General features: G+C 64.0%; 1 protein-coding gene across 1 annotated transcript; it reads left to right on the forward strand.

Annotated features, from left to right (window-relative positions):
• The first annotated feature begins 10,467 nt into the window (after positions 1–10,467).
• Positions 10,468–16,790, forward strand: TEKT4 (tektin 4). Its single transcript, XM_084882157.1, has 6 exons — positions 10,468–11,078; positions 13,339–13,409; positions 13,747–13,890; positions 14,527–14,749; positions 15,332–15,486; positions 16,476–16,790. Exons 1-6 carry the CDS (start codon positions 10,545–10,547, stop codon positions 16,690–16,692), a joined length of 1,344 nt encoding a protein of 447 aa, XP_084738283.1. The 5' UTR covers positions 10,468–10,544; the 3' UTR covers positions 16,693–16,790.
• The last annotated feature ends 4,422 nt before the right edge of the window (positions 16,791–21,212 follow it).

The following is a 21,212-nucleotide window of genomic DNA, read 5'->3' on the forward strand; positions in this document are numbered from 1 at the left end:
CCATGGAGACAGGCCGGGTGGGGCTATGTGCCCAGAGTGTTCAGCCCCAGTCCTCATGGGGACCCTGGGACACGGCTGAGCACCCCCTGCTCCTAATCCCCACAACTCTGTCCTTTCAGAAATGATGTCCAGGGCCTCCACATCTCAGGAGCCTTCCGGGGTGTTCCAGGCTGAGCTGGGGGAACAGACGGTGGGGCCCGAGGTGGGGGCTGGCCTGGTGATGGTCCCACTAAACCCCGACTCTCCCTGTGGATCATGGACAATTACCTGAGGGCAAGCCCCATTAGGCCCTCACGCATCATTAAAGACTTTAAAAGCAACAATTTGTCAGCAATACCGCAAGAGGACCAAAGTTCAGGCAGGCTGCGGTGTGTCTGGTGGACGTGGGGGCAGGGTGCTGTCGCCACGTGAAGGGCACTTTGTCTCCAGACTGTCTGAGGGGCAGGCTCTCCACCTGGGAGCCTGAGTCCACGTTGGAGCCCAGGAGGCTCTGCCTCCCGGCCCACAGGCACCCACGTGCCCAGTGAGGGGCGTGCCCGGTGGGAATCCTGGCCTTTGCTCGGAGGTAGAGGACCCAGCTCCCCCGCACCCCCTCCTCCCTGACCTGATGAGCAATTCTCCCCAAGATTAGGAGGCCCCGTCGCCATAGAAACGACCACGTTCCCAGAGTAAACTACAGCCATCTGTGTCCCTCTCTGGCCAGAGCCGGGAGTGGGCGGGGACGGGTGGCCGCTCCTCTGTGAATGGGACAAACAAGGCCAGGTCCCTGCTCGCACCACACCTGGGCAGGCTTCCCATCGCACAGGGACCAAATCCTGGGGCCCCTGCATCGTCCGGACCCCACTTCCCCTGTCCTCTCATGCACCACACTGGCCCCCACCCTCCGCTGTCCAGTGGGCAGGCTGAGCCTGAGCCCATCGCAGATTCAGAGTCCATGTTGGTCACAAACTAGGGGCGCCGGACGCTGCCAGAAGCTGGATGGGGCCAGAGGACCCTCCCCAGGAGTGTCAGACAGACAGAGCCTCCCGAGACGCCTCGATCTAGAACTTCTGGCCTCCGGGCTGTGAGAGTGCGGCTTTCTGTGCCGAGCCACCATTTCCATCTTCTGTTACATCTGCCCCGGAAGCATATACCACCTTCAGTCATGGCTACCAAGGTTAATGTCTGATGCAAAATGCATGAAAACTAGTCTTTAAACCCTTTGCTGCTTTTATTGATTTGTAATACCCAAAGGGAACACTGTTTACCGAAGACAGGCCCCTCCCCATCTTTCCCGACCAGCTAAGTCCTTCTGCCCTCGGCCCACCTTCCTCCAGGATTCTGGTCTGCCCTCGGGCCGCGGTGACTCTCCGTGCATCAGCCGGGGTCTCATTCGAGAATATTCAGTCTGCTGGCCCTGGGTGGCTGGGGCTTTGCCAGCCCCAAAGTGCCCGACACTGCCCAGCCCCATGGTCAGCAAACTGCGGCTCAAGAGCCACATGCTGCTCTTTGGCCCCTTGAGTGTGGCTCTTCCACAAAATACCACGGCCTGGGCAAGCCTATTTTGAAGAATGGCGTCAGAAGAAGTTTAAGTTTAAAAAATCTGGCTCTCGAAAGAAATGTCCATCATTGTCCTGTTGGTATTTGGCTCTGTGGACTAATGAGTTTGCCGACCACTGGCCTAGGCCACTTCAGAGCAGAGCTTCTGCCAGGGTGGCTCCTCAGGACGCTGGCGGGGGTCACGGTTCACCTGGAAGGGGATGCTGGCTCCACACAGTGGGACCGCAGCTCCTGGCCCCGCTGCTTGGTCAGGTCCCACTGCGTGGCCAGGCCCATGTGCTCATGGGGCCACTCGCCATGGGAGGCAGGGGGGCAGGCAGCCCAGAGGCCCAGCTAAGGGCCAGCGGAGAGCTTCCTGAAGAAACGGGTCCCAGGCCGGTCCTGCGGATGATGAGAGAGGGGAGGAAGGGAAGGTGACCCGAGGGAGGCCCTGCGGGCAGAAGGACCTGGGGTTCTCAGGGCCCTGAGGTCAGCCTGCACAGACAAGGGGCCACCCGGGGAGGTGTGCATGGCAGGTGGAACAGCACATTCGGGGGGCTGGCAGGGACCTGGGGGCATGTGGAGCCCTCCGGGAAGGAGCTTCCTGTAAATCTGAGCAAATGGTGTCTGTTAGGACCGGCGCCTGCTCCCTGCAGAGGCAGGCGGGTCCCCAGAGCACCTTCCCCCTCTTCTCACGGAAAGCGAGGCTTACCAGAAAGCAGTGCATTAGCGCCAAGCGGAGGGCGGGCTGAGCCCACCTCCCGGGCGATCGATGCCTCCGCTGACTGACAGCCCGTTAGAGCTGCCCAGGGGACGGGGGAGGCCGTGCTAATGGGGGGCTGGGAGCGGGCGAGGCTGCTCCCCCTCCCCCCTCCAGCCTGAGCTCCCCTCCCCCTCGCCTGCCCTCTGTATGCTGTGGGGGCACCTTTGCTCCCCAGGAGACACAATACCAACCTCCCATCTCTGCCCACTAAGAAGACCCCCGTCTCTGCACCCCTCCCTGCCATTCTCGGGGTCCCAGAGGGGGGCGTTGGCCAGAGCCACGGTCAGGAGCTGGGCTCTGCGGTGCACGGGCGGGCGAAACCCGGCTCTCGGATGGGCCAGCGGGGCCAGGCCCCGTCCAAGCCCCGGTTAACTCCTGCGCCCACCAGGGCGGCGGCACACACTAGGCACTTGATACCATTTAGAAAGCGGGCCTGGATTACTGTCATTGGCATCTGTATGGAGCCCAAGTGCTACCAAGTGCTGGGGAGATGGCCACCTTGGTCCCATGCACCCATCCCCCTCCCAGGGGTGGGGACGCAGGCCGGGTGGAGGATGTGAGCTGGGATACCCTGGTTGCTGGCCCTCTGGGTCTGTGGACAACCCCCACCTGGCCGGGGGGCAGAGGGGAGCTCCAGAGGCCGTACAGCTGAAAGCGAAGAGGGTCCGGGACCCAGGAGCACCCAGAGCTGGGTCCAATATCCGGGGAACGGCCCTGGAGTCCATGGAGCAGGGGCCATGGGGGGCACAGGGAGAGCCCAGTCCCAGATCCTGAGCCCATCGGAGGCCAAGGGGAGACCCTGAAGTGGGGTCTCACCCCAGACAGGAGCCTGCACAGCGCAGGCACCACTCGGAGCTGACAGTCACAAGGCCAGCGTAGAGGATGGCATTGCTGTCTGGGGTGAGACCCAGGAGCCTGGGTCTGTCCCCACTTCAGGGTCTCCCCTTGGCCTCCGATGGGCTCAGGATCTGGGACTGGGCTTTCCCTGTGCCCCGCATGGCCCCTGCTCCATGGACTCCAGGGCCGTTCCCCGGATGTTAGACCCAGCTCTGGGTGCTCCTGGGTCCCGGTCCCTCTTCGCTTTCAGCTGTACGGCCTCTGGAGCTCCCCTCTGCCCTCCGGCCAGGTGGGTTTGTCCACAGACCCAGAGGGCCAGCAACCAGCGTATCCCAGCTCACAAGTGAGACACCAACACCCAGGGGCTACGTTCACGTCTGAGGCCGATTCCAACAGCCCACCCGAAGCCAGGGAACGGGACAGGGCGATGCTCCCCCTCCGCCCTCTGTGCGCAGGCACCCAGGCTGGGTGGGTGGAGGTGCAGGGCTGAGGGGGCTGAGGGCCAGGCCTGGCTCGTGGGAAGGACGGGGTGGGTGATGGGGTAAGCGACCTTGCCCTTCCCCTCCCGGCACTTAGCTGGCTGCTCGCTCCCTCCTGGTGGAGACAGAGCAGCCCTGGTTCCATCAGCTAAGTGGCTCCACCGGCATCCGCTGCTCCCATGAGGACATGCGGGCGTGGCGTGCTGTGCGGCTCGGCCTATTTTCCGGCCTCTCCGGGCTAAGTGCTGTGTGGAGCCGCCCCTCGGCCGCGGGCACATGGGGGCTGGCAGGGGCATCCCGTGCACACACGTGGACCGGCAATTCCAGGAAAGACATTCTTTCCTGCCGCCAGAGTGCTGTCTGAGAGACCGTCTGCACGCAGACACTCCGGCCCTCCAGCAGGAAGGAGCCGCGGCGCTGTCCCTGGGCAGGTGCTGGCGTCCTGGCGCTGCGACCCGGCTGTCTGGACGCTGAGGTACCCCACATGCCTGCAGACATTGCCCAAGTCACCCCCAGGGAGGAGAAGAAGGGGGTGGTAGTCCCACAGGCCTTGGGGTGACCACAGCGAGGCGATGTGAGGGGCCCCTGTGTGTGGCGGGGGGTTGGGGCCTGGGGACCCCCAGTCACACTGCATGTGGGACCCCGACTCCTCTTGAATGGCAGGGCATCTTAGGAGCAGCCCAGCCCCCATGGGCATCAGGCCAGGATCCCACCCCCCAGAAGGAAGGCCCCACATCCCAGGTCCCCGCAGGCCCAGAGCCCCCTTTAGCCTGCTGGGTGGGGGAGGGGCAGCAGACTTCATCCATCTTCCAAGTGGCCTCCAGGTGTCCCTGGAGACCCAAGAGGTCCGTGGCAGGAAGACAGGACACCCCACAGCCAGGCGGGGGGACCATGGCTCACAGCGTGCAGCGAACACAGAGAGGTTAGGGCTGCCAGGAGTCACATAGTGTGCAAGCCAGATGCACGGCTCACCGGGAAGGGGGTGTCAGTTTCAGAGCAGCTCCGTGTCCTTGGTCGGCGCCGCCAGAGGGGCAGGATGGGGGAGGGCGGGCAGGAGGCAGGGAACACCTTCTCGCAGTCCTCCGGGCCTGCCCCTGGCTCTTATCTGCAGCCTGCAGCCCGCACACCGGAATCAGCTGACAGCAGCGTTTACAGAGGATGCTGCTGCGGCCTCATAACATCAGAGCGGCTGCTCGAACCCCAGCACCTTTGCTGGGACTGTCCAAGGTTACCTGGGCTAGGACTCACCCAGAACCTGAGCCTGGGAGCAGAGGGCCACCCAGAGGCTGGACCGAAGGGCCCGAAGTCTGCTACAGACCCGGCACGCGAGCACACACACACACACACACACACACACGCAGGAGAGGTGAGAGGACACCCTGAGGGCACTTCCGGGCCCTGTGCCTGACTCTCCGGGCTGCAGCTAGGACTGGTCTGGGTTTGGGTTATTGCTGCGTGGGGGCTGTGTGGGGGCGGGACAGCCATGTATCTCCCAGGCCACACAAGAACCCCTCTCATCTTTGGGCCAGACTCCTCCGAGCTCTTCCTGGGGTCACACAGGCAGTGGGGTCGAGAAGGGACATGAGACTGGGGGAGTGAGCACCTGCTGAGTCCTGCCGGACTGGGTCCCGCATCACAGCCGCTAGGAAGGCCAGTGCCGAGGCAACGACACCAACAGGTCAAGATGGTCCCTCTGTCCCCCAGCTGGGGCCTGACCCGCCACAGTCACCAGCGCCCCTGAATGCCCCACTAAAAATAACCCAGCCCAGGCCTGCGCTGCCCCGCACCTTCCCTGGGCCAGTCCCACACACCGCCCTGGCCCCGCCTGGCCCCCATGTATCCCGTTACTCCCGTGTGGCAGGTGGCACAGAGGCGGCAAGAGGCTTGTGCAAAGTCACCTAGAGCAGCAGTTTCCAACCTCTTCCGTTTCATGGCACACATAACCTAATTACCAAAATTCTGCGGCACACCAAAGTATAGATTACGTTTCTGCTGATCTGGCAGAAGAAGTAGGTATAATTTTGGTTCATTCATGCCCAACAGCTATTGTTCTGTTGGCTGTTGTCGTTTTTTTTGTTTTACACTAAGGGAAAAGAGGTCGGTGCCCTGACTCAATAGTCGGGTTGCACATGCTAAAAATTCCTGTGGCACGCCAGCTGAAAATCTCTGCACCCCACAGCCCCTGCTCTCAGCCCAGCACCCCTGCCATCTACACCCTGACCTCCAGGACCTGCCAACAGGGACAAGGGCTTCCAGGATGCGGCTGTGGCCCCTGGCTGGGGGTGGCCCCTCAGTCCAGTCACTTCCTCTGGGTCTGCTGGGCCCGCCTGGCTGAGGGGGGAGGGGTGAAGGTGCCAGAGGGCCCACCCGGGGGCAGGACACCAGGCGGGAGGAGGGGTACGTGGACACGGGCAGGCAGCACAGACCGTGGGCGGCCAGGCCGGCAGGGGAAGGAGGGACGGGGCCTGGGGAACTGTCCCTAAGCCCAGCCTTACTCCTGACACACACCAGGCCTGGGGCCCCCAGCCTCTCTGAGCCCGTGCAGCTGGGAGCCCTGTGGGTCCTTCCGGAGGGAGGCCACAGGGGCCTGGGTGTCTGTGTCCTGAAGCTCTGGGCAGCGACCTGCCGCCTCCAGGCGCCGGACAAGAGGGGCTCTGATAGCCCCACAGCCAGCCGGGCTCCTGCTCCACCCCACTCTTCCCCTGGTCGCCCATGACTCCCGCTGCTGGGCATCTCCTGAGGTGGTCCAGAGCCGGGGCCTTCTCAGAGCGGGAGAGCCGCCCTGGCCTCCCAGCCTCCTGGGGGGCTGGGGGTCACTAAAGCCACCCTTTAACCCCCGACTTCAGAGATGATGGGGGGGGAGGGGCAAGCTGCTGAGAGGAGCCAGCGCCTCCTCGCCCAGGCCGGCGGTCTGCCCACTTCGGGTCCACATCCCTGGCCTGGACCCTGGGATGGCACTGCCGCTGAGGCCACATCCTGGCCCCCACTGCCTGCCTGAGCCATACCATGGCCTCCGTCTCCTCATCTGTGAGAGGACCGGTGGGGAGGTGGCTGGGGGCGGCTCCGTGGGTTCGGAAAGGCTCTCCAGGAAGGACAGACGTGGGGGGAGAAGGGGACCGTGGTGCCGGGGCCTGGAACCCCACACGTGGCCTGTTGGCAGGTTGTCCTCGCCCCGGGCTGCGGAGCTCCAGGCGGGGCGGGGGCTGGGCTGGGCGCCTTCTACCCAGCCTGCTCCTGGCCCTGCTCAGGCAGACGCAAAATCTCTCGGAAATCCTGTATTTAATTTTGTTCTCCGGGAAACCGTAGGAGGTTTTGGAGATAAAGCTGAGCCGATAAGTCGGGGATTTGGCTGTTCTACCCCAAACTCCGGGGCTGGGAGGCCGGTGGCAGCCCAGGATGCCGAGTCAGCTGGGCAGGGCTTAGGAGCCCCCCTCGCACCACCCCCATCTACAGCGTTCAAGGTCAGTAGGCTCCCGAGGGTGACAAGCGTGAAGGACACCAGGGAGAGCATGACATGCTTGGGGGTCAGACCCCAAGGGACGCCAAGGGCACTGGGGGCAGTGGGTCCGTGCACTGCAGCTTTGGGGGCAGCATGGCTTGGGGGGTTGCTGATGCTCAGCAGCTCCAGGGCCTCCCCTGGGGGTTTGGTCTCCGTCGCTGCCCTCGCTCGAGGCTCTGCCCCACTCAGCAAACACCCCCACCTTCTGGTCCGTTTTCCGCGTCCCTGGTTTGCCAGGGCGTGGCAGACAGTCCTGCAGAGGTTATTACTCTCCAGCCCCCGGCAAGGTGCAGCCGGAAGCCCCTCATGTCCTCAAAGGCCCGGTCTCTGAGACTTTCCAAGTGGCAACTGGGTGATAAGCAGAACACACCCCAAAGCATTGGAAACAGGGTCTGGGCGGAAACCGGTGTGGCTCAGTGGATAGAGTGTTGGCTTGCGGACTGAAAGGTCCAGGTTCGATTCCGGTCAAGGGCATATACCTTGGTTGCGGGCACATCCCCAGTAGGGGGTGTGCAAGAGGCAGCTGATCGATGTTTCTAACTCTCTATCCTTCTCTCTTCCTCTCTGTAAAATATCAATAAAATATTTTTTTAAGAAAAAGAAAAGAAAAAGAAAGCAGTGTCTGAACGCACAGAACTGTGTGTGTCCGTGGTCACAATAGGTCTCCTTACAGCAGCCCCCACCCGGAAACCTCCCAGGTGCCCACCAATGGGCATGGGGGTGACCACCACATGGCCCGCCCACACAGCGGAACAGCATGCAGCCCTGAAAAGGATCGGAAACGTTCTAAGGAAAAGAATCCAGACACGAAGGGGCCCGTATGGCATAGCTCCATCGGCACGACATGTCCATGACAGGCAAATGCACGCGGACGGAGAGCAGGCTGGTGATTGCCGGGGGCTGGGGGCGAGGAGAGGGGGGCGCTGGGGCTTCTGTCTGAGGTGATGAAAAAAGTTCTGGAACTAAATACAGACGGTGGTTTTACAACCTTGTGAATGTACTAAAGGCCGCCCAGCCACACTTTAATGATAAAAACGACGAATTTTCTGTTATGGGCGCTTTGCCACGAGAAGAGGAAGCAGTGGTGAGAAAAGCCAATGTGTCTGCAAGGCTGGCTGCAGGCCCGGCACCGTCCTCGGTGCTGTGGCTCTCACCTTTCCGGTGGCCTCGCCTTCACAGACGTGCTGACGGGCAGACGCACAGACGGGCAGACAGGGCAGGGGCCCTCTCCCAGATCGCCCGCGGAAACAGCGGGCCTGGGCCTCCACCTGGGCCCTGTTCCGCGCCATCGGACAGAACTTCCTTTGGGAAGCTGACTCTATACCTCCACCTGGAGCCATCCTGTGTCCAGTGCCTCCTTTGTCGTCGACAGCATGATAGTCATCTGCCTCCTGCCGCTGGGATCTTCACAGCGTTTCATTTGGGGCTTTTATAGCGTCTTCTAGAAAACCGCTCAGCTTGGACATGTGTGGAGTCAGTTCCGGAGGGAGGGGGTTCTGAGGGGTGGTGGAGGTCAAGGCCCCTTGTCGTTGGCCTCTCCGGGTGGGTGGACAGGAAGGGGAGCCTGGTAGAGGCGCCCACTCACCTGTTTCTGGGCCCTCCCAGCCCTCTCCCACCCGCTCCGGCCTCTCCGCCCAGGCGGCCGTGGGCATTGCCCAGAAAGGACATCACGCCGGGACTGGCACTTAGATACCCTCCGGCAAGAACGAGGCCAGGGGTAGAGGCTGCTCAGAAGAGGAGCTGGCCGAGCCAGGAGCTGCACACACCGTCTCCCCCTTCTCCAGCGCCTACGTGGGGGCGGCTGCCCTATCTCTCCTCACATCTGGGGGCACGGAAGGCTCCATGCCAGGCAGCCTCCGGCGCTGCTGTCCGGAACCGCTGTCCTCGTCACAGACCTCCAGAGCCCGGCCACAGGGCTGGGGACATCTCGAGTGCGCGGGCCACGGCGTTGGCAGCTGCCTGGGGCTGGGCAGAGCCCCCTGCCCCTCACCAAGCCCTGGAGGTGGGCATAGCTGCCCAGGACCCACACAGAGTACCCACTTCCTGGCAGATGAACTGAGGGAGTCACGCGTGCGATGTCCTCCCTGGCTGAGGGGCGGCCTGGAGAGCGTCGGTAGTCCTTCCCACCTTGGCCGGGGGCAGGCCTCTGACTGCTTCCTCACTCCCTGCCCAGCCTTCCTGCCCACACTCAGGTCCTCTGTCTCCCCCATTGGCCCTCCCGCACCTGACACCTCCCCAGGGGAGGGGCCTCCACAGCTGCCTGGGACCAGGAGCTGCACACACCTCACCTTCTGAAAGCCAGGTTCTAAATAAGAGGTGGCTGGTGGTCCCCCCCACCCCCACCCTCTGAGTGGGCCCTGTGTTGTCTGCTGCCCTGGGGAAACCGAGGCACAGAGAAGCTTGAAGCATTCCTCAGGCCACATCAGCCCTGAGGGTCCCCTGACCTCCGGCCCACGAGGGCAGACTGGCTCAGTGGGTCGGGAGCGTCTGGGGCTCGGTCCCCTGAGCCCACATGTGTGAAGCACTCCTCTGTGCCACGAGGTCTAAAGGCCATCAGCACAGCGAGGGTGCCAGTGCCGAGGCCAGGGCCTAGGAGGAGGCACCTCCAAGCGGAGCCTCAGGAGCCAGGCTGGTGTGTCTGAGGAGGCGCCGGGGCTCCTGGGCCCTCGTGCCGGAGGGACAGGGTCAGGAGGGTGGAGGGGCAGGGCTTCTGGGGATTATGCTGGGAGTGGGATGTCTATAGGGCTAAGAGGACTGAGCTAAGAGGACTGGGGATGGGGGTCCCGTGGGAGGAGCCAGGATGGAGGGCTGAGGGGCCATCCAGGCCAGAGTGTTGTTGAGCCGGCAGAGGTGAGCCCAAGGCTCTGCCCTGCCCCGCACATGGCATTTTACAGCCAATGGCGCCCTCTGCTGCCCATGTGGGGCATCAGCCCCGCATTGGAACTTGACACCCAGAATGGGGGTGAGGAGGACATGTGCCCCACACTGGGCGTATAGCTTGCCCCCCTCCCAGGCCTCAGCCACAAGCCTTTCCCTGGGTGGCCTTGGTGTACCGTCCCCAGGACAGGACCTGCGGGGCAGATGTGGGGCAAATGTGGGAATCTGATTTCCGGCACCATGGGAGGCTGAATTCAACTCCCCATCAGAGATACTTACACAGAGGGTGATCCCACGGGGACAGGTGAGACAGGCAGGAGTGAGCAGCCCGGCCCAGGCACACTGCCTCCTCTGACAGATGCCAGCCAGGATGGGTGGGGTTAGAACCTGCCTGGCCCTTTAAGAGGGCCTCTGGGGGAGGGGTCTCTGTTGCCCAGCAACAGGAGGGCTTGGTCTGTACCTGTCTCCAGGAGACTTAGAGATGTCCTGTGTTGGGACAGAGTTGCCAGAGCTGCTCTGCAGACCATGCCAAGTGCCCTGCCTGCCCACCTGTGGCCAGGCCGGCGGCGCCATGGCTCAGACGGACGTGCTGCTGACCAAGCAGCCGGCCCCGCAGACGGTGCCGCCGTGCGAGCTGCCCCCCAAGCTGTACGATGTGGCCCGCAACACAGGTGCCCACACGTCCGCAGGCCTGGCCACCGCCGGCTTCCGCACGGCCAAGTACCTGGTGGACGAGTGGTTCCAGAACTGCTACGCCAGCTACCACCAGGCCTTTGCCGACCGCGACCAGTCGGAGCGGCAGCGCCATGAGAGCCGGCAGCTGGCCGCGGAGACGGAGGCGCTGGCGCAGCGGACGCAGGAGGACTCCACCCGGAAGGTGGGCGAGCGCCTGCAGGACATGCACTGCTGGAAGTCGGAGCTGCAGCGGGAGGTGGGTGAGCTGGTCGCCGAGACGGACCTGCTGCTGGCCCAGAAGCTGCGGCTGGAGCGCGCCCTGGACGCCACCGCCCTGCCCTTCACCATCGCCACCGACAACCTGCAGTGTCGCGAGCGCCGCCAGCACCCCGACCTCGTCCGCGACCATGTGGAGATGGAGCTGCTGAAGGTGTGAACCCCTGGGGCTCTGGGGGGCCTGCACCCGGTCACCCTCACCCTTCTGCCAGGAGAAGGGCCTGGGCAGAGCCTGGCGGTGGACATGGTGTATCCCCAGGACGCGGGCTGGCAGAGGCCTGGGTGCCCGTGCCCCCTCTGCACACACAGGCTCAGGGAAGCTGGGACTAGGTCAGGGACGAGAACTGACTGGGTGCTGGGGCAGCCTGGGCTGGGGGTGGCCAGGGTGCGGCATTGTCCCTCCCTCCAGGTGTGTGTCTGGTCTGCCTTGGGGTAAGGCTGGGCTCCCTACAAGGAGCGGCAGCGCCATGAGAGCAAAGAGGGGCCACATCCTGAGACTTGGGAGGTTCATGAGCAGCTGAGTGTGGGGGTCAGTTGTGGGGAGTCAGAGAAGGGGGTTGGCAACCTGGGGGAGGGCAGGAAGGTGACGGAAGCCTTTCCCTGGGTGGCCTCCCCCAGGACAGGACCTGCGGGGCAGATGTGGGAATCTGATTCCAGGCACCATGGGAGGCTGAATTCAACTCCCCATTAGAGATACTTACACAGAGGGAGACCCCCGGGGACAAGTGAGACAGGCAGGAGCTGACAGGCTCAGTCCAGGTACAATACCTCCTCTGACAGATGCCAGCCAGGATGGGTGGGGTTAGCACCTGCGTGGCCCTTTAAGAGGGCCGGGTTGGGGGCACTGTGGCCTGGGTGCCCCGGTGTGGGGGCTCAAACGCATCCCAGGGCTGGGGCTGAAGCTTGGCACTTGCCCACTTGTCCCAATCTCGTGTCTGGCGCCCCCAATTATTGTTCACACTGGGGGTGAGGCAGGGCCCACCCTGTGGCAGGATTTATACCTAAGATATGTGTTGGGGCCGTTTACCTGTGGATGGGACAGGCAGAGGGCCTCGGAGGCAGGGAGGGGCCCAGCCAGTCCACCCCACCAGCTCTGACACCCCTCTACGTACACCCTGCGTATGAAGAGGGGCCTGGGCTGAGTCCTGGGGCAGCTCTCTGAGGTTGGAGATTGGGCGTGGTCAGGGCCTGGGGCACCACTGAGTGATCCCTTGGTGACCTCAGGTTCCGGTACCTGCCGGATCACCCTGGGCATGCGCATGACGCCTGACCCTAAGCTCCAGGAGGCTGAGCGCCCTCCCCCAAGCACACGTGTGGTGGAAACCCAGGCACCAGCCAGCAGTGTGTTGTGATGGGGCAAGAAAAGGGTGGAGGCTACAATTATTCCACAAGGGTCCCCACACTCAACCCGCAGGACCTGTCCTAGGGCAGCCCCACGAGAAGAATCGGTCCAGGAGCCTGATCCTGGTGCGGCAGACCTCTTAGCCTGCGGGCCGCACCTCTCAGCCTGGGGGCCGCATATGTGAACATGCATGAGGGATTCGGAGACAAACAGCTGCCTCAGAGCACCCCTCAAGCCATCCCCCGCACCACCCCCCCAAGCTCAGGCCAGAACCTGAGCCCCGTCCGTCTCCTTCCTGACCTCCCCCAGATTGCCAACCCCCTTCTCTGACTCCCCACAACTGACCCCCACACTCAGCTGCTCAAGAACCTCCCCAGTCTCAGGATGTGGCCCCTCTCTTTTGAGCCCAGACCACTGGCCCAGTAGTGCATGGACCACTAGAGTGGCCTGAAGAGGAGCACAGACCAGGGGACAGACCCGGGCACACACGGGTTAAGGCACGAATGGAGGTGAGACTTCACATCAGGGGAAGGGTTGTCTGTCTATAGAAAAGGAAGCAGTCGAGGCAGCACAGAGAGCGGCAGGGAGCCCGCCGTGTCCTCGGTGTGGGGAAGGCCTCCCTGCGCCGTGGCCCCAAGGGGAGGCCCCACTCAGGAGGCTCCTCGTCCCCGGGGGCCTAGGTCAGAGGGGCTGTAGGCCCGACTGTCCAGGGGCTGATGCCCTCAGTGCCCTGGGCAGGCTGCAGGAACAGCCCCTGGAGCCTAGGGGTGCTGGTGCCCCCAGAAGAAAAGACCCCACACGAAGCACCAAATAGAATGGCCAGAAGCCAGGAGTAAACCTTACGAGGAAGATCAGGGTTCGTGCCCCATTCTCCAGAAAAGAGAGCAGGGGTCAACAAGGCCCAAGGCCAAGCCACTCAGCTGGGGGTCAAGTGCCAGCTGAGCCCCAGCTCCCCTGGGTGTCTCCCCGAATCCCAGCCCCTCCTGGGCGTCGAAGAAGTTGCCTGTGGGTCGCAGCAGCCCTGCAGCCCTGCGGCCAGCAGGTCTTCACGGGGACGGGGTTTCCCTCCCAGGAGGCGGAGCTCATCCGGAACATTCAGGAGCTGCTGAAGAGGACCATCATGCAGGCTGTGCACCAGATCAGGTGGGTCTCCAGCCCCCGGGGGGGACCCCTGGCCCCCCACCCCTCAGGCTGGCTTTGGGCAGGAAGTCAGGGTCACCAGGCCCTGAGGCTCAGAGAGGAGCGCAGGCTGGCAGGGCACTGGGTGATGGGGAACCTGGGCTTCCACGTGGCCCAGGCCAGCATCCAGGGGCGGAGGGGCCGCTGCGCTTGGACACTGCTGGCTCGGTGGCCTCGGTGTCCCAAGGACCTCACGCTGGGCAGATGAGGCATGCCTGCTGTTTGGGGGTTGCCCTGCCCGGTGCCCAGCGGGCCCAGCTCCCCCCTCTGCACAGATTCAAGCCCTGCCCGCTGCCCCCAGGTCGAACCGGGAGCACAAGGAGCTGTGCGAGATGGACTGGTCTGACAAGGTGGACGCCTACAACATCGATGAGACCTGTGCCGGATACACCAACCAGAGCACGGAGGTGCAGTTCCACCCGCACTCCACCAAGTTTGAGGAGAGGTGGGCTTCAGCCTCCCTACCCCTGCACAAACACCCTGTCCCACACCCTTGTCCTCCCTGCCCCCCTCATCCCATCTGGCTCCTGGGGGTCCTCCCAGCGGGCCCCTCCACCCCCGTCTGACCCTGAGGCCCTCACCATAGAGCCTGCAGTTCTGCTTCTGGGGCCTGGGGATGGGCTTCGATCAGGTCTCCTGCCCTAGTGCTCAGCACACACAGGCACCAGAGAGGCCAAGGGGCTGCGGAGGGAGACGGGACCAGGGGTGGGGTGGGTGGGCGGGGCTGAGGCACAGGACTGGGAGGTGGGGGGGTCAGGGGAAGCCTGGGAAACTCAAGGACGAGGACAAGTGGCCTGCAGCTCCGAGAGCGGCCAGTAGGGAGCGCGAGACCGCCGTCCATCTTAGCCCAGCCCGTGTGGAGGGTTGGGGGGTGGAGGGGAGAGGCACAAGACGCTGGGTGCAGCAGGGGATGCAGGACGCTGGGCGGCGCTGGAGGGCGCGGGGCAGAGCTGGGGTAGTGGTGGCTGGAGACGCCGGACTGTAGGGGGCGCGGGGACAGGGGCTCGAGGAGGGCCTGGAGGGATCCAGAGCGTTGGCGGGTGCACCCAACGACCCTGCTCCACCCGCTCCCCGCCCGCAGCGCCTCCATGCCGGAGACCTGGGCCAGGTTCACGCAGGAAAACCTGCAGCGCGCCGAGCGCGAGCGCCTGGCCTCCTTCAACCTGAGGGGCCTCATCGAGTGCATCCTGCGCGACACGTCCGAGGACCTGCGGCTGCAGTGCGACTCCGTGAACCTGGCCTTCGGGCGCCGCCTGGAGGAGCTGGAGGACGCGCGCCACAAGCTGCAGCATCACCTGAACAAGGTGCGCGGATGCACACAGGCCAGCCCTGGGGTCTGGGTGCCCACAGCCAGAGAGAGACCCGCTCCTGTGCCCCTCCTCTCCCACCCCCTGGCCACTGTGCCCTGGTCAGGACCCGGCCTGGCCCCTGCCCCTCCTCTGCCCCTCCACCCTGAGGGACCCCAGAGGCAGGGCCTCCACCCCTTCCTGCACCCTCACTGAGCCAAGGAAAACCCACTCCCTGCAGCTAGTGTTTGCCTACTGGCACTGCCACCTGAGTGACTCACCAGGAGGGACGGTCAGGTGCGGGCGGGAGAGAAGATGGGAGAAGGTGGTCTGGGCCCAGCAGGGCTCTGACCCCAGGCTGTTAGAGCCACTTTTGCTGCTTCCAAGTCTCTCTGGTTGTTGACCACCAGCTTTGTGGTCTCACCCCCCTGGGTGCTCTTGAGAGCCCAGGGAGCTGTGCACCCCCCCGCCCGCCTCCACACCCCCTCCAGAGCCAGTGGACAGGCTTCTCGCTGGACAGCCCTAGGGCTCAGGGACACAGCCAGGCCCCTCCTGGCAGCCTGCCTTGCCTGGGGCCCATGGGCACTATCTTGTGTGCAGACGCTTCGCGAGATCTCAGACCAGGAGCACAATGTGGCCGAGCTGAAGCTGGCCATCAGGAACAAGGAGCTGCCTCTGAAGGTGGCGCAGACCCGCCTGTACCAGCGCTCACAGCGGCCCAACGTGGAGCTGTGCCGCGACACCGCCCAGTTCAGGTGCAGTCCCGGGGCGAGCCAGACCCCCGCCCCTACCCCACCCGGGCGCTGCCCAGGCCCCCTCGGTCTCTGGGACCCCCATGACACCCCTTCCCTAGGCACACAGACCGTAGATGAGGTGAGGAGACACTGGGGTCTCACACTGGCACAGCTCACACACGCAGACATCTGCACACCCCACTCCCTCCCAGCATGGCTGGGCACCGCATGGGCCACGGAGGGGCACGATGTCAGGACTTCGGGTGCCAGGGCCCGCGGGCACTTCCCCATGTCATCCTGCGCTGTGCAGTCTTCCTAGGGAGGAGTCTCGGGTCCGAGCGGCTGAGTCCTGCCTCACAGGCCAGTCGCACCTCTGGTGGCACGGGGGGCCCTCGTCCTGGGCTGGGGCCATGGGTGGGACCAAGTCTTCTGTCTTTCTAACTGACTGAGCTGCCCTGGTGAGTAACTGACCCCACCCGCCCTGGCCTGCCCCCTTCCAGTTTCTTGATTTTGTTCAGAAAACGGGGCTTCACTCTGCTCCAGGGGTCCGTCCTGCTTCCAAGCATCAGGACTAGAAGGAGCCTCAGGGAGCCTTCGGGCCTCTCGCAGAGCCCTGGCCCCAGGCCACGCCCCTGTTCCGCCAGGGTAGGGGTGTCGAACTCAATCAGATAAGGGGCCAAAATCTAAAATCCAGCCTAAATCGCGGGCCGAATGGTTTACTGAACAGTCATAAACTGACAATGTCATAAACTGACAGCGGAGTGCAGTGATGACAGCGTGGTGCGGGCCACATTGCAAGGCCTGGCGGGCTGGATTTGGCCCGCGGGCCTTGTGTTTGACACATGTGCGCCAGGGGCTGAGGTTTGACGTCCTCTTTTGGCTGAGCGTCTTGGCCAGGACTGCTCACCAGGGTTTCTAGCCTTTGCATCTCCGGTCTTGCCCCTCCCCGCCCAAAGGCCTGGTGTTCTAGTGACCGCCAAGCTCATTCCTCCTTCCACCAAATCCCCTAGGCTGGTGAGTGAGGTAGAGGAGCTGAACAGGTCCCTCACCGCACTGAAGGAGAAGCTTCTAGAAGCGGAGCAGTCGCTGCGCAACCTGGAGGACACACGCATGAGCCTGGAGAAGGACATCGCCGTCAAAAACAACAGCATCTTCATCGACAGCCAGAAGTGCATGACCCACCGCGCCCGCTACCCCACTATCCTCCAGCTGGCCGGCTACCAGTGACAGGGCCAGCCCCCTGGCACAGCCTCCCCGCTTTCCTTGGCCAGATTCGGGCAGGGACCTGTCCCCCGCCCCCCAAATAAAGAGCACGTTTGCTTCCTACCTGTGGCATGGGGCTCAGTCAGTTCCTCACGCCCAGGGCACGCTCAGTTACCACCGTGGAGAGGGGTCAGCCAAGGAGAGGCTCCCCCTCATCGCTCCAGCTGACCACGGGGGGCCAGGCCCCTCCCCGGCTCCCAGCCATGGCCCCCTGCGCCCCCTGCAGGATGCTGCTGAGTAAGGGTCACCTCTCATCCCACGGAGGCCACACCACTCGTCACAGCCTCGGATCCCGGCAGCAATAACCTGCTCTTTGTCCTCCACGGGCCCGCGAGGCTGTGGTGCTGAGGCCACCGGCTCTCCCCTCGGTATTGGGAGGTGAACCGGGGCAGAGGTGCCGGACACACTGTCAGCCTGCTCTGCCCGGAGGACGTGGCCCCAGGGCTTTGGGCATCCACGCCGTGACTCAGCACCCCTGGAGAACCCCCGGCCAGGCCAGTGACCTCCTAGGAAAACCCCTGCCTCCCCCCCCAGGCACAGGGTGGGCACTGGAAGGCAGACCCTGAGCTGGGGGTGGGGAAGTCAAGGTTGTGGGTGGCCTCCATGCCCAGCCACCTCGGCCACCTTTAGGTGGCCAGTCTCCTTGTTCAGCGCCCTCCCTAGCCAGCTAGTGCGTCGGATGGGGTGTGGGTGTGGGTGTGGGTGTGGGTGTGGGTGTGAGGAAATGCAGGGTCTCTGCTGCCCACCTGGTCCCACGCCTCCTGCACCCTGTGTCCACGCTCTGGGAGAAAGGCAGTCCCCCAGGAGGGCCAGGCACTTTGTGGAGGGGGTGGCAGTGAAGCCCCCCTTGCTGTGCCCACAATGTCCCTCCACCCCCGGCTGCTCTCTCTTCCCAGCAGCAGCTCACAGACAGGACACTCAGGGACACATCCACTAAGAGGCCGGAGATAATAACTCCCTCTGTGCAAACCGCTGCCCGCAGACCCCCTCATCACCATGGCCGAGGCAGTGTCCCCATTAGCGCCGGGGTCGTCTCGTCCTGCCTCCTGGAGGGTGGCAGCTGATGGAGCTCAGTGAGGGGGGCTGTTTGAAACTCATTATCTCTACAGCGTGGGGGTGACACCAGCAGGGAGGGTGGCAGGGGGGGTTCCGTTGTCTGCAGTCCCCTGTGCCAGCTGTGAGGCTGGACATTTTGTCACCCTGTAGAGACCAATGACCAGGCCCTGGAGCGGAGCCATGGCTCCAGGCCACACATCGAATGCCTGGGGCTTTCTGTGGGGCTTGGGGTGGGGATAGACAGCGATGTCATCCCAGGCTGGCCAGTTCCCTCCAGCAGGAATTCAGCCCCCCCCCCCCCGGCCCTCTGTGGTCAGCTGGCCCCGTGGGGCCACAATGCTCAGCCACCTTCCCGTTGTCACGGAGATGTGGGGCAGCATGTCCAAGCGATGGCTATTTCTGTCCAGGAGCCTCGTCCTCGACCTGCCACCCGCTGAGTCACCCTGGTGCTTGCTGACTCCCTCCGCTCAGAGCCTGCCTGCCCACCTGCTGCAGCCACACACCGCAGCCCGGGTCCCAGAGGCCCGGCTCAGCCCAGACCCACCCCCCAGATACTGGCACATTTAACTCACTACCCCTCCCCCAAGGGGGCTCACAGTGGCTGCCATCACTTCTGGGGGCTGCTCTGCCTGTTGGAGTCAGGGAGCAGGCGGCAGGAGGCACGGGGAGGGACATCAGCCCTGCAGCGTGGTGAGACTCTGGCTTCAGCCATGTCCATCTGGCACACTCCGGCCACGTCTGAGCCCACTGGTACCATTTACAGGTGGGGACACCACGGCTCAGGTGCAGAGCTCCGGTGCCCGCCTTTCTCTGGGAGCCTCAGAGGTGGTACTGGGAGGGCAGAGAACAGCCCAAGCCTGCCCTCGGGCCATCAGCTCCACACGGAGTGGGTGATGAGAGACAGGGGCCTCGGCCACTCACCGCCCTGAGGCCGCCGGCTGAGCCGCCTCAAGTCTCAGAGCCAAACCACAGGGCGCTGGGGCTGCGGGAGCTCCAGGGAGGCGAGCCATCGCTCAGGGCCTGGGGTCTTCACACCCCCTCTGTCTGTGCCGCCCTCCAGGCGAAGACAGCTGTCCCCAAAGGGAGTCCCTGGGCCTGCTGGAGTGAGCTGTCCTCCCCTTGGGGATGGGGCCAGCCTGGGAGCCAGCTCCAGCTGGTGTAGCCCCCATCCGCACCCCTCACCAGCCCCACTCACTCCATCCTGCACAAGAAGCCCCCCACAGGCGGGGCACCTCCACCCCCCTCTCACCTCCCCCATGCTTCCCCTCCCGGGTCCTCAGTGAGGAGGGCGGGAACAGCAGAACCGGGTGAGCTGTCCCGGCCGCACACAGCCCGCCTGGTCCCCAGGCCTGGCTGGTGCCTCGCCCACAGGTGGCCGGCTTGGTGTGTGTGTGGGTCCACATCCCAGGAATCGCATGTCCCCATGTTCAGAGGCCAAGGTGCAGGGTTCTGCACCCAGACCCAGTGTCCAGCTGTCCACACCCAAAGCGGGGATGAGGCCGGGCTCTGGTGTGGGCTCAGCTTTAGGCTCACGGTGGGCCCAGCCCTGCCTGCCACCGCTTGGGGGCGCCTAAAAGTCACTCCCACCAGTGGGCATAACAGGGACACAGCCCTTGTCCACGGAAAGGCCAGGCTTCTGTCACAGCAGGCTTCTCGCTTTGCTGGGCACCTTGACCTGGAAGGGTGCGGGGGAGACCGGGGTCGACACCATGGGTCTGGCCCAGTGGTCGGCAAACTCATTAGTCAACAGAGCCAAATAGAAACAGCACAACGATTGAAATTTCTTTTGAGAGCCAAATTTTTTAAACATAAACTTCTTCTAATGCCACTTCTTCAAAATAGACTCGCCTAGGCCGTGGCATTTTGTGGAAGAGCCACACTCAAGGGGCCAAAGAGCCGCATGTGGCTCAAGAGCCTCAGTTTGCCGACCACGGGTCTGTTCTCCTGAGTTCCATCCACCAGCCCCAGCCCTCACTTCCCAGCAGGAGACAGAAGGCTGTGGCCATTGCCAGGTGGGCCCTGGTCTGCCCCAGCCCACGTTGGCGCCAAGCCCTCTGACGAGTCTCCTCCCAGCTGTGGCTTCGGCCTCCCCCAGTCTCCGCTCAGTCATTGCGCCCCAGATGGAGGAGGCAGCCAGCCCACGGCACCATCTCCCAACCCGCCAGTCAGTCCCAGACGTTCCCGACCCCCAGACCCTCCCGGCCCCTGGAGGCCCCGTGACAAGGCTCTCGCCCCGTTGGCAGGTAGTCGGTTGGCGGAGGGCAGACTGGCGGCAGGCGGCAGGGCCCCGTGAGCTCCCGCGGAGGCTCTGAAGCTGGCCCGAGGCCTGTTGGTCTTGGCTGGCCTGGGGGAAGTGGCGCTTGGTGCGGGCATGAAAAGGCTCTTTCACAGGCGGCTGGGCAGAGACACTGGAGACAGCCAGACGGGCAGCAGCACCGACGGTGAAATGGTAACGGGGAGCATGGGGGCGGGTGGGTATTCACTGCCACCCAGCCCAGGCGGGTCTTACAAGGGGTCCGTGCTCCCCCGGAGACCCCAGCAAGAAGGAGGCTCCAGCCCAGGCTGTCTTCTGGGCAGGCCAGGCGGTTAGGATGCCCAGGACCCCAGACTGCCAGAGGGGCGAGGTGGGGTCCCCTGGAGACGCCCACTCCTGTCCGATCCCTCCATGGGAGGAATCCAGGAGGGTCTGGCAGGGTCCAGTGAGGCTGGCAGGACTAGGCAGGGTCTCCTGGGCGCTGGGGTGGGTGGAAAGACGGGGTCCCCTCTGCCAGGGAAGCTAAACCTGAAAGTGGGTCTCGGACCCACTGTGCAAGAGGAAGGACCTTGCACTGGGCTGCAGCTCCAGAGGGCTCCCTGGAGGAGGGTGCCTGGGTCTTTGCTCAGCAAGGTCGGGCTACAGAGGAGAGAGAAGACCCTTACCTCGCACGCCTGCCTTTGGCTGAGCCTCCCAGATGCAGCCTCTGGGGAGACCAGGGCCCACTTGCCGGGGGAAACTGAGGCCTGGATGCTTGTGGGACTCACCCAGAGGCCCCAGCAGCAGCTGGTTGAACCAGGAAGCGGTGCCCTACCTGGCATGGGCAAGCCAGGTGTCAGGCAGGGTTTCCTAGGGGAGGGTGTTAGGAGGCAGGAGGCCCAGGACTGGTGGGGTTAAACACCACCGTCCCCATCAGAGTGGGGGACCGCATGGGTAGCCTTCCAAGAAGCCCTCCTCTCCCTCCTGGGAGCTTAGGACCAGAGGGCTGCTCTCTGCCCAGCAAGGCAGCAGGAAGAAACTGCCCCACCTGGGCCCCACCCAACCAGGACCCAGGCCCCAGACAACCAGGACCCAGGCCCCAGACAACCAGGACCCAGGCCCCAGACAACCAGGACCCAGGCCCCACCCAACCAGGACCCAGGCCCATCCTCAGGGTTGGGGAACTGTGCTTCCT

This window comes from Pipistrellus hanaki (genome assembly GCF_964339955.1).
Source record: "Pipistrellus hanaki genome assembly, chromosome: 4".
NCBI classification, from domain to species: domain Eukaryota; kingdom Metazoa; phylum Chordata; class Mammalia; order Chiroptera; family Vespertilionidae; genus Pipistrellus; species Pipistrellus hanaki.

Bases quoted from the DNA above. Each gene is read 5' to 3' on its own strand.
- TEKT4 (XM_084882157.1), top strand. From the start codon at position 10,545: ATGGCTCAGACGGACGTGCTGCTGACCAAGCAGCCGGCCCCGCAGACG. The intron at 14,750-15,331 runs GTGCGCGGATGC...TCTTGTGTGCAG, and splicing joins TGCAGCATCACCTGAACAAG to ACGCTTCGCGAGATCTCAGA. The intron at 15,487-16,475 runs GTGCAGTCCCGG...CAAATCCCCTAG, and splicing joins CGCGACACCGCCCAGTTCAG to GCTGGTGAGTGAGGTAGAGG.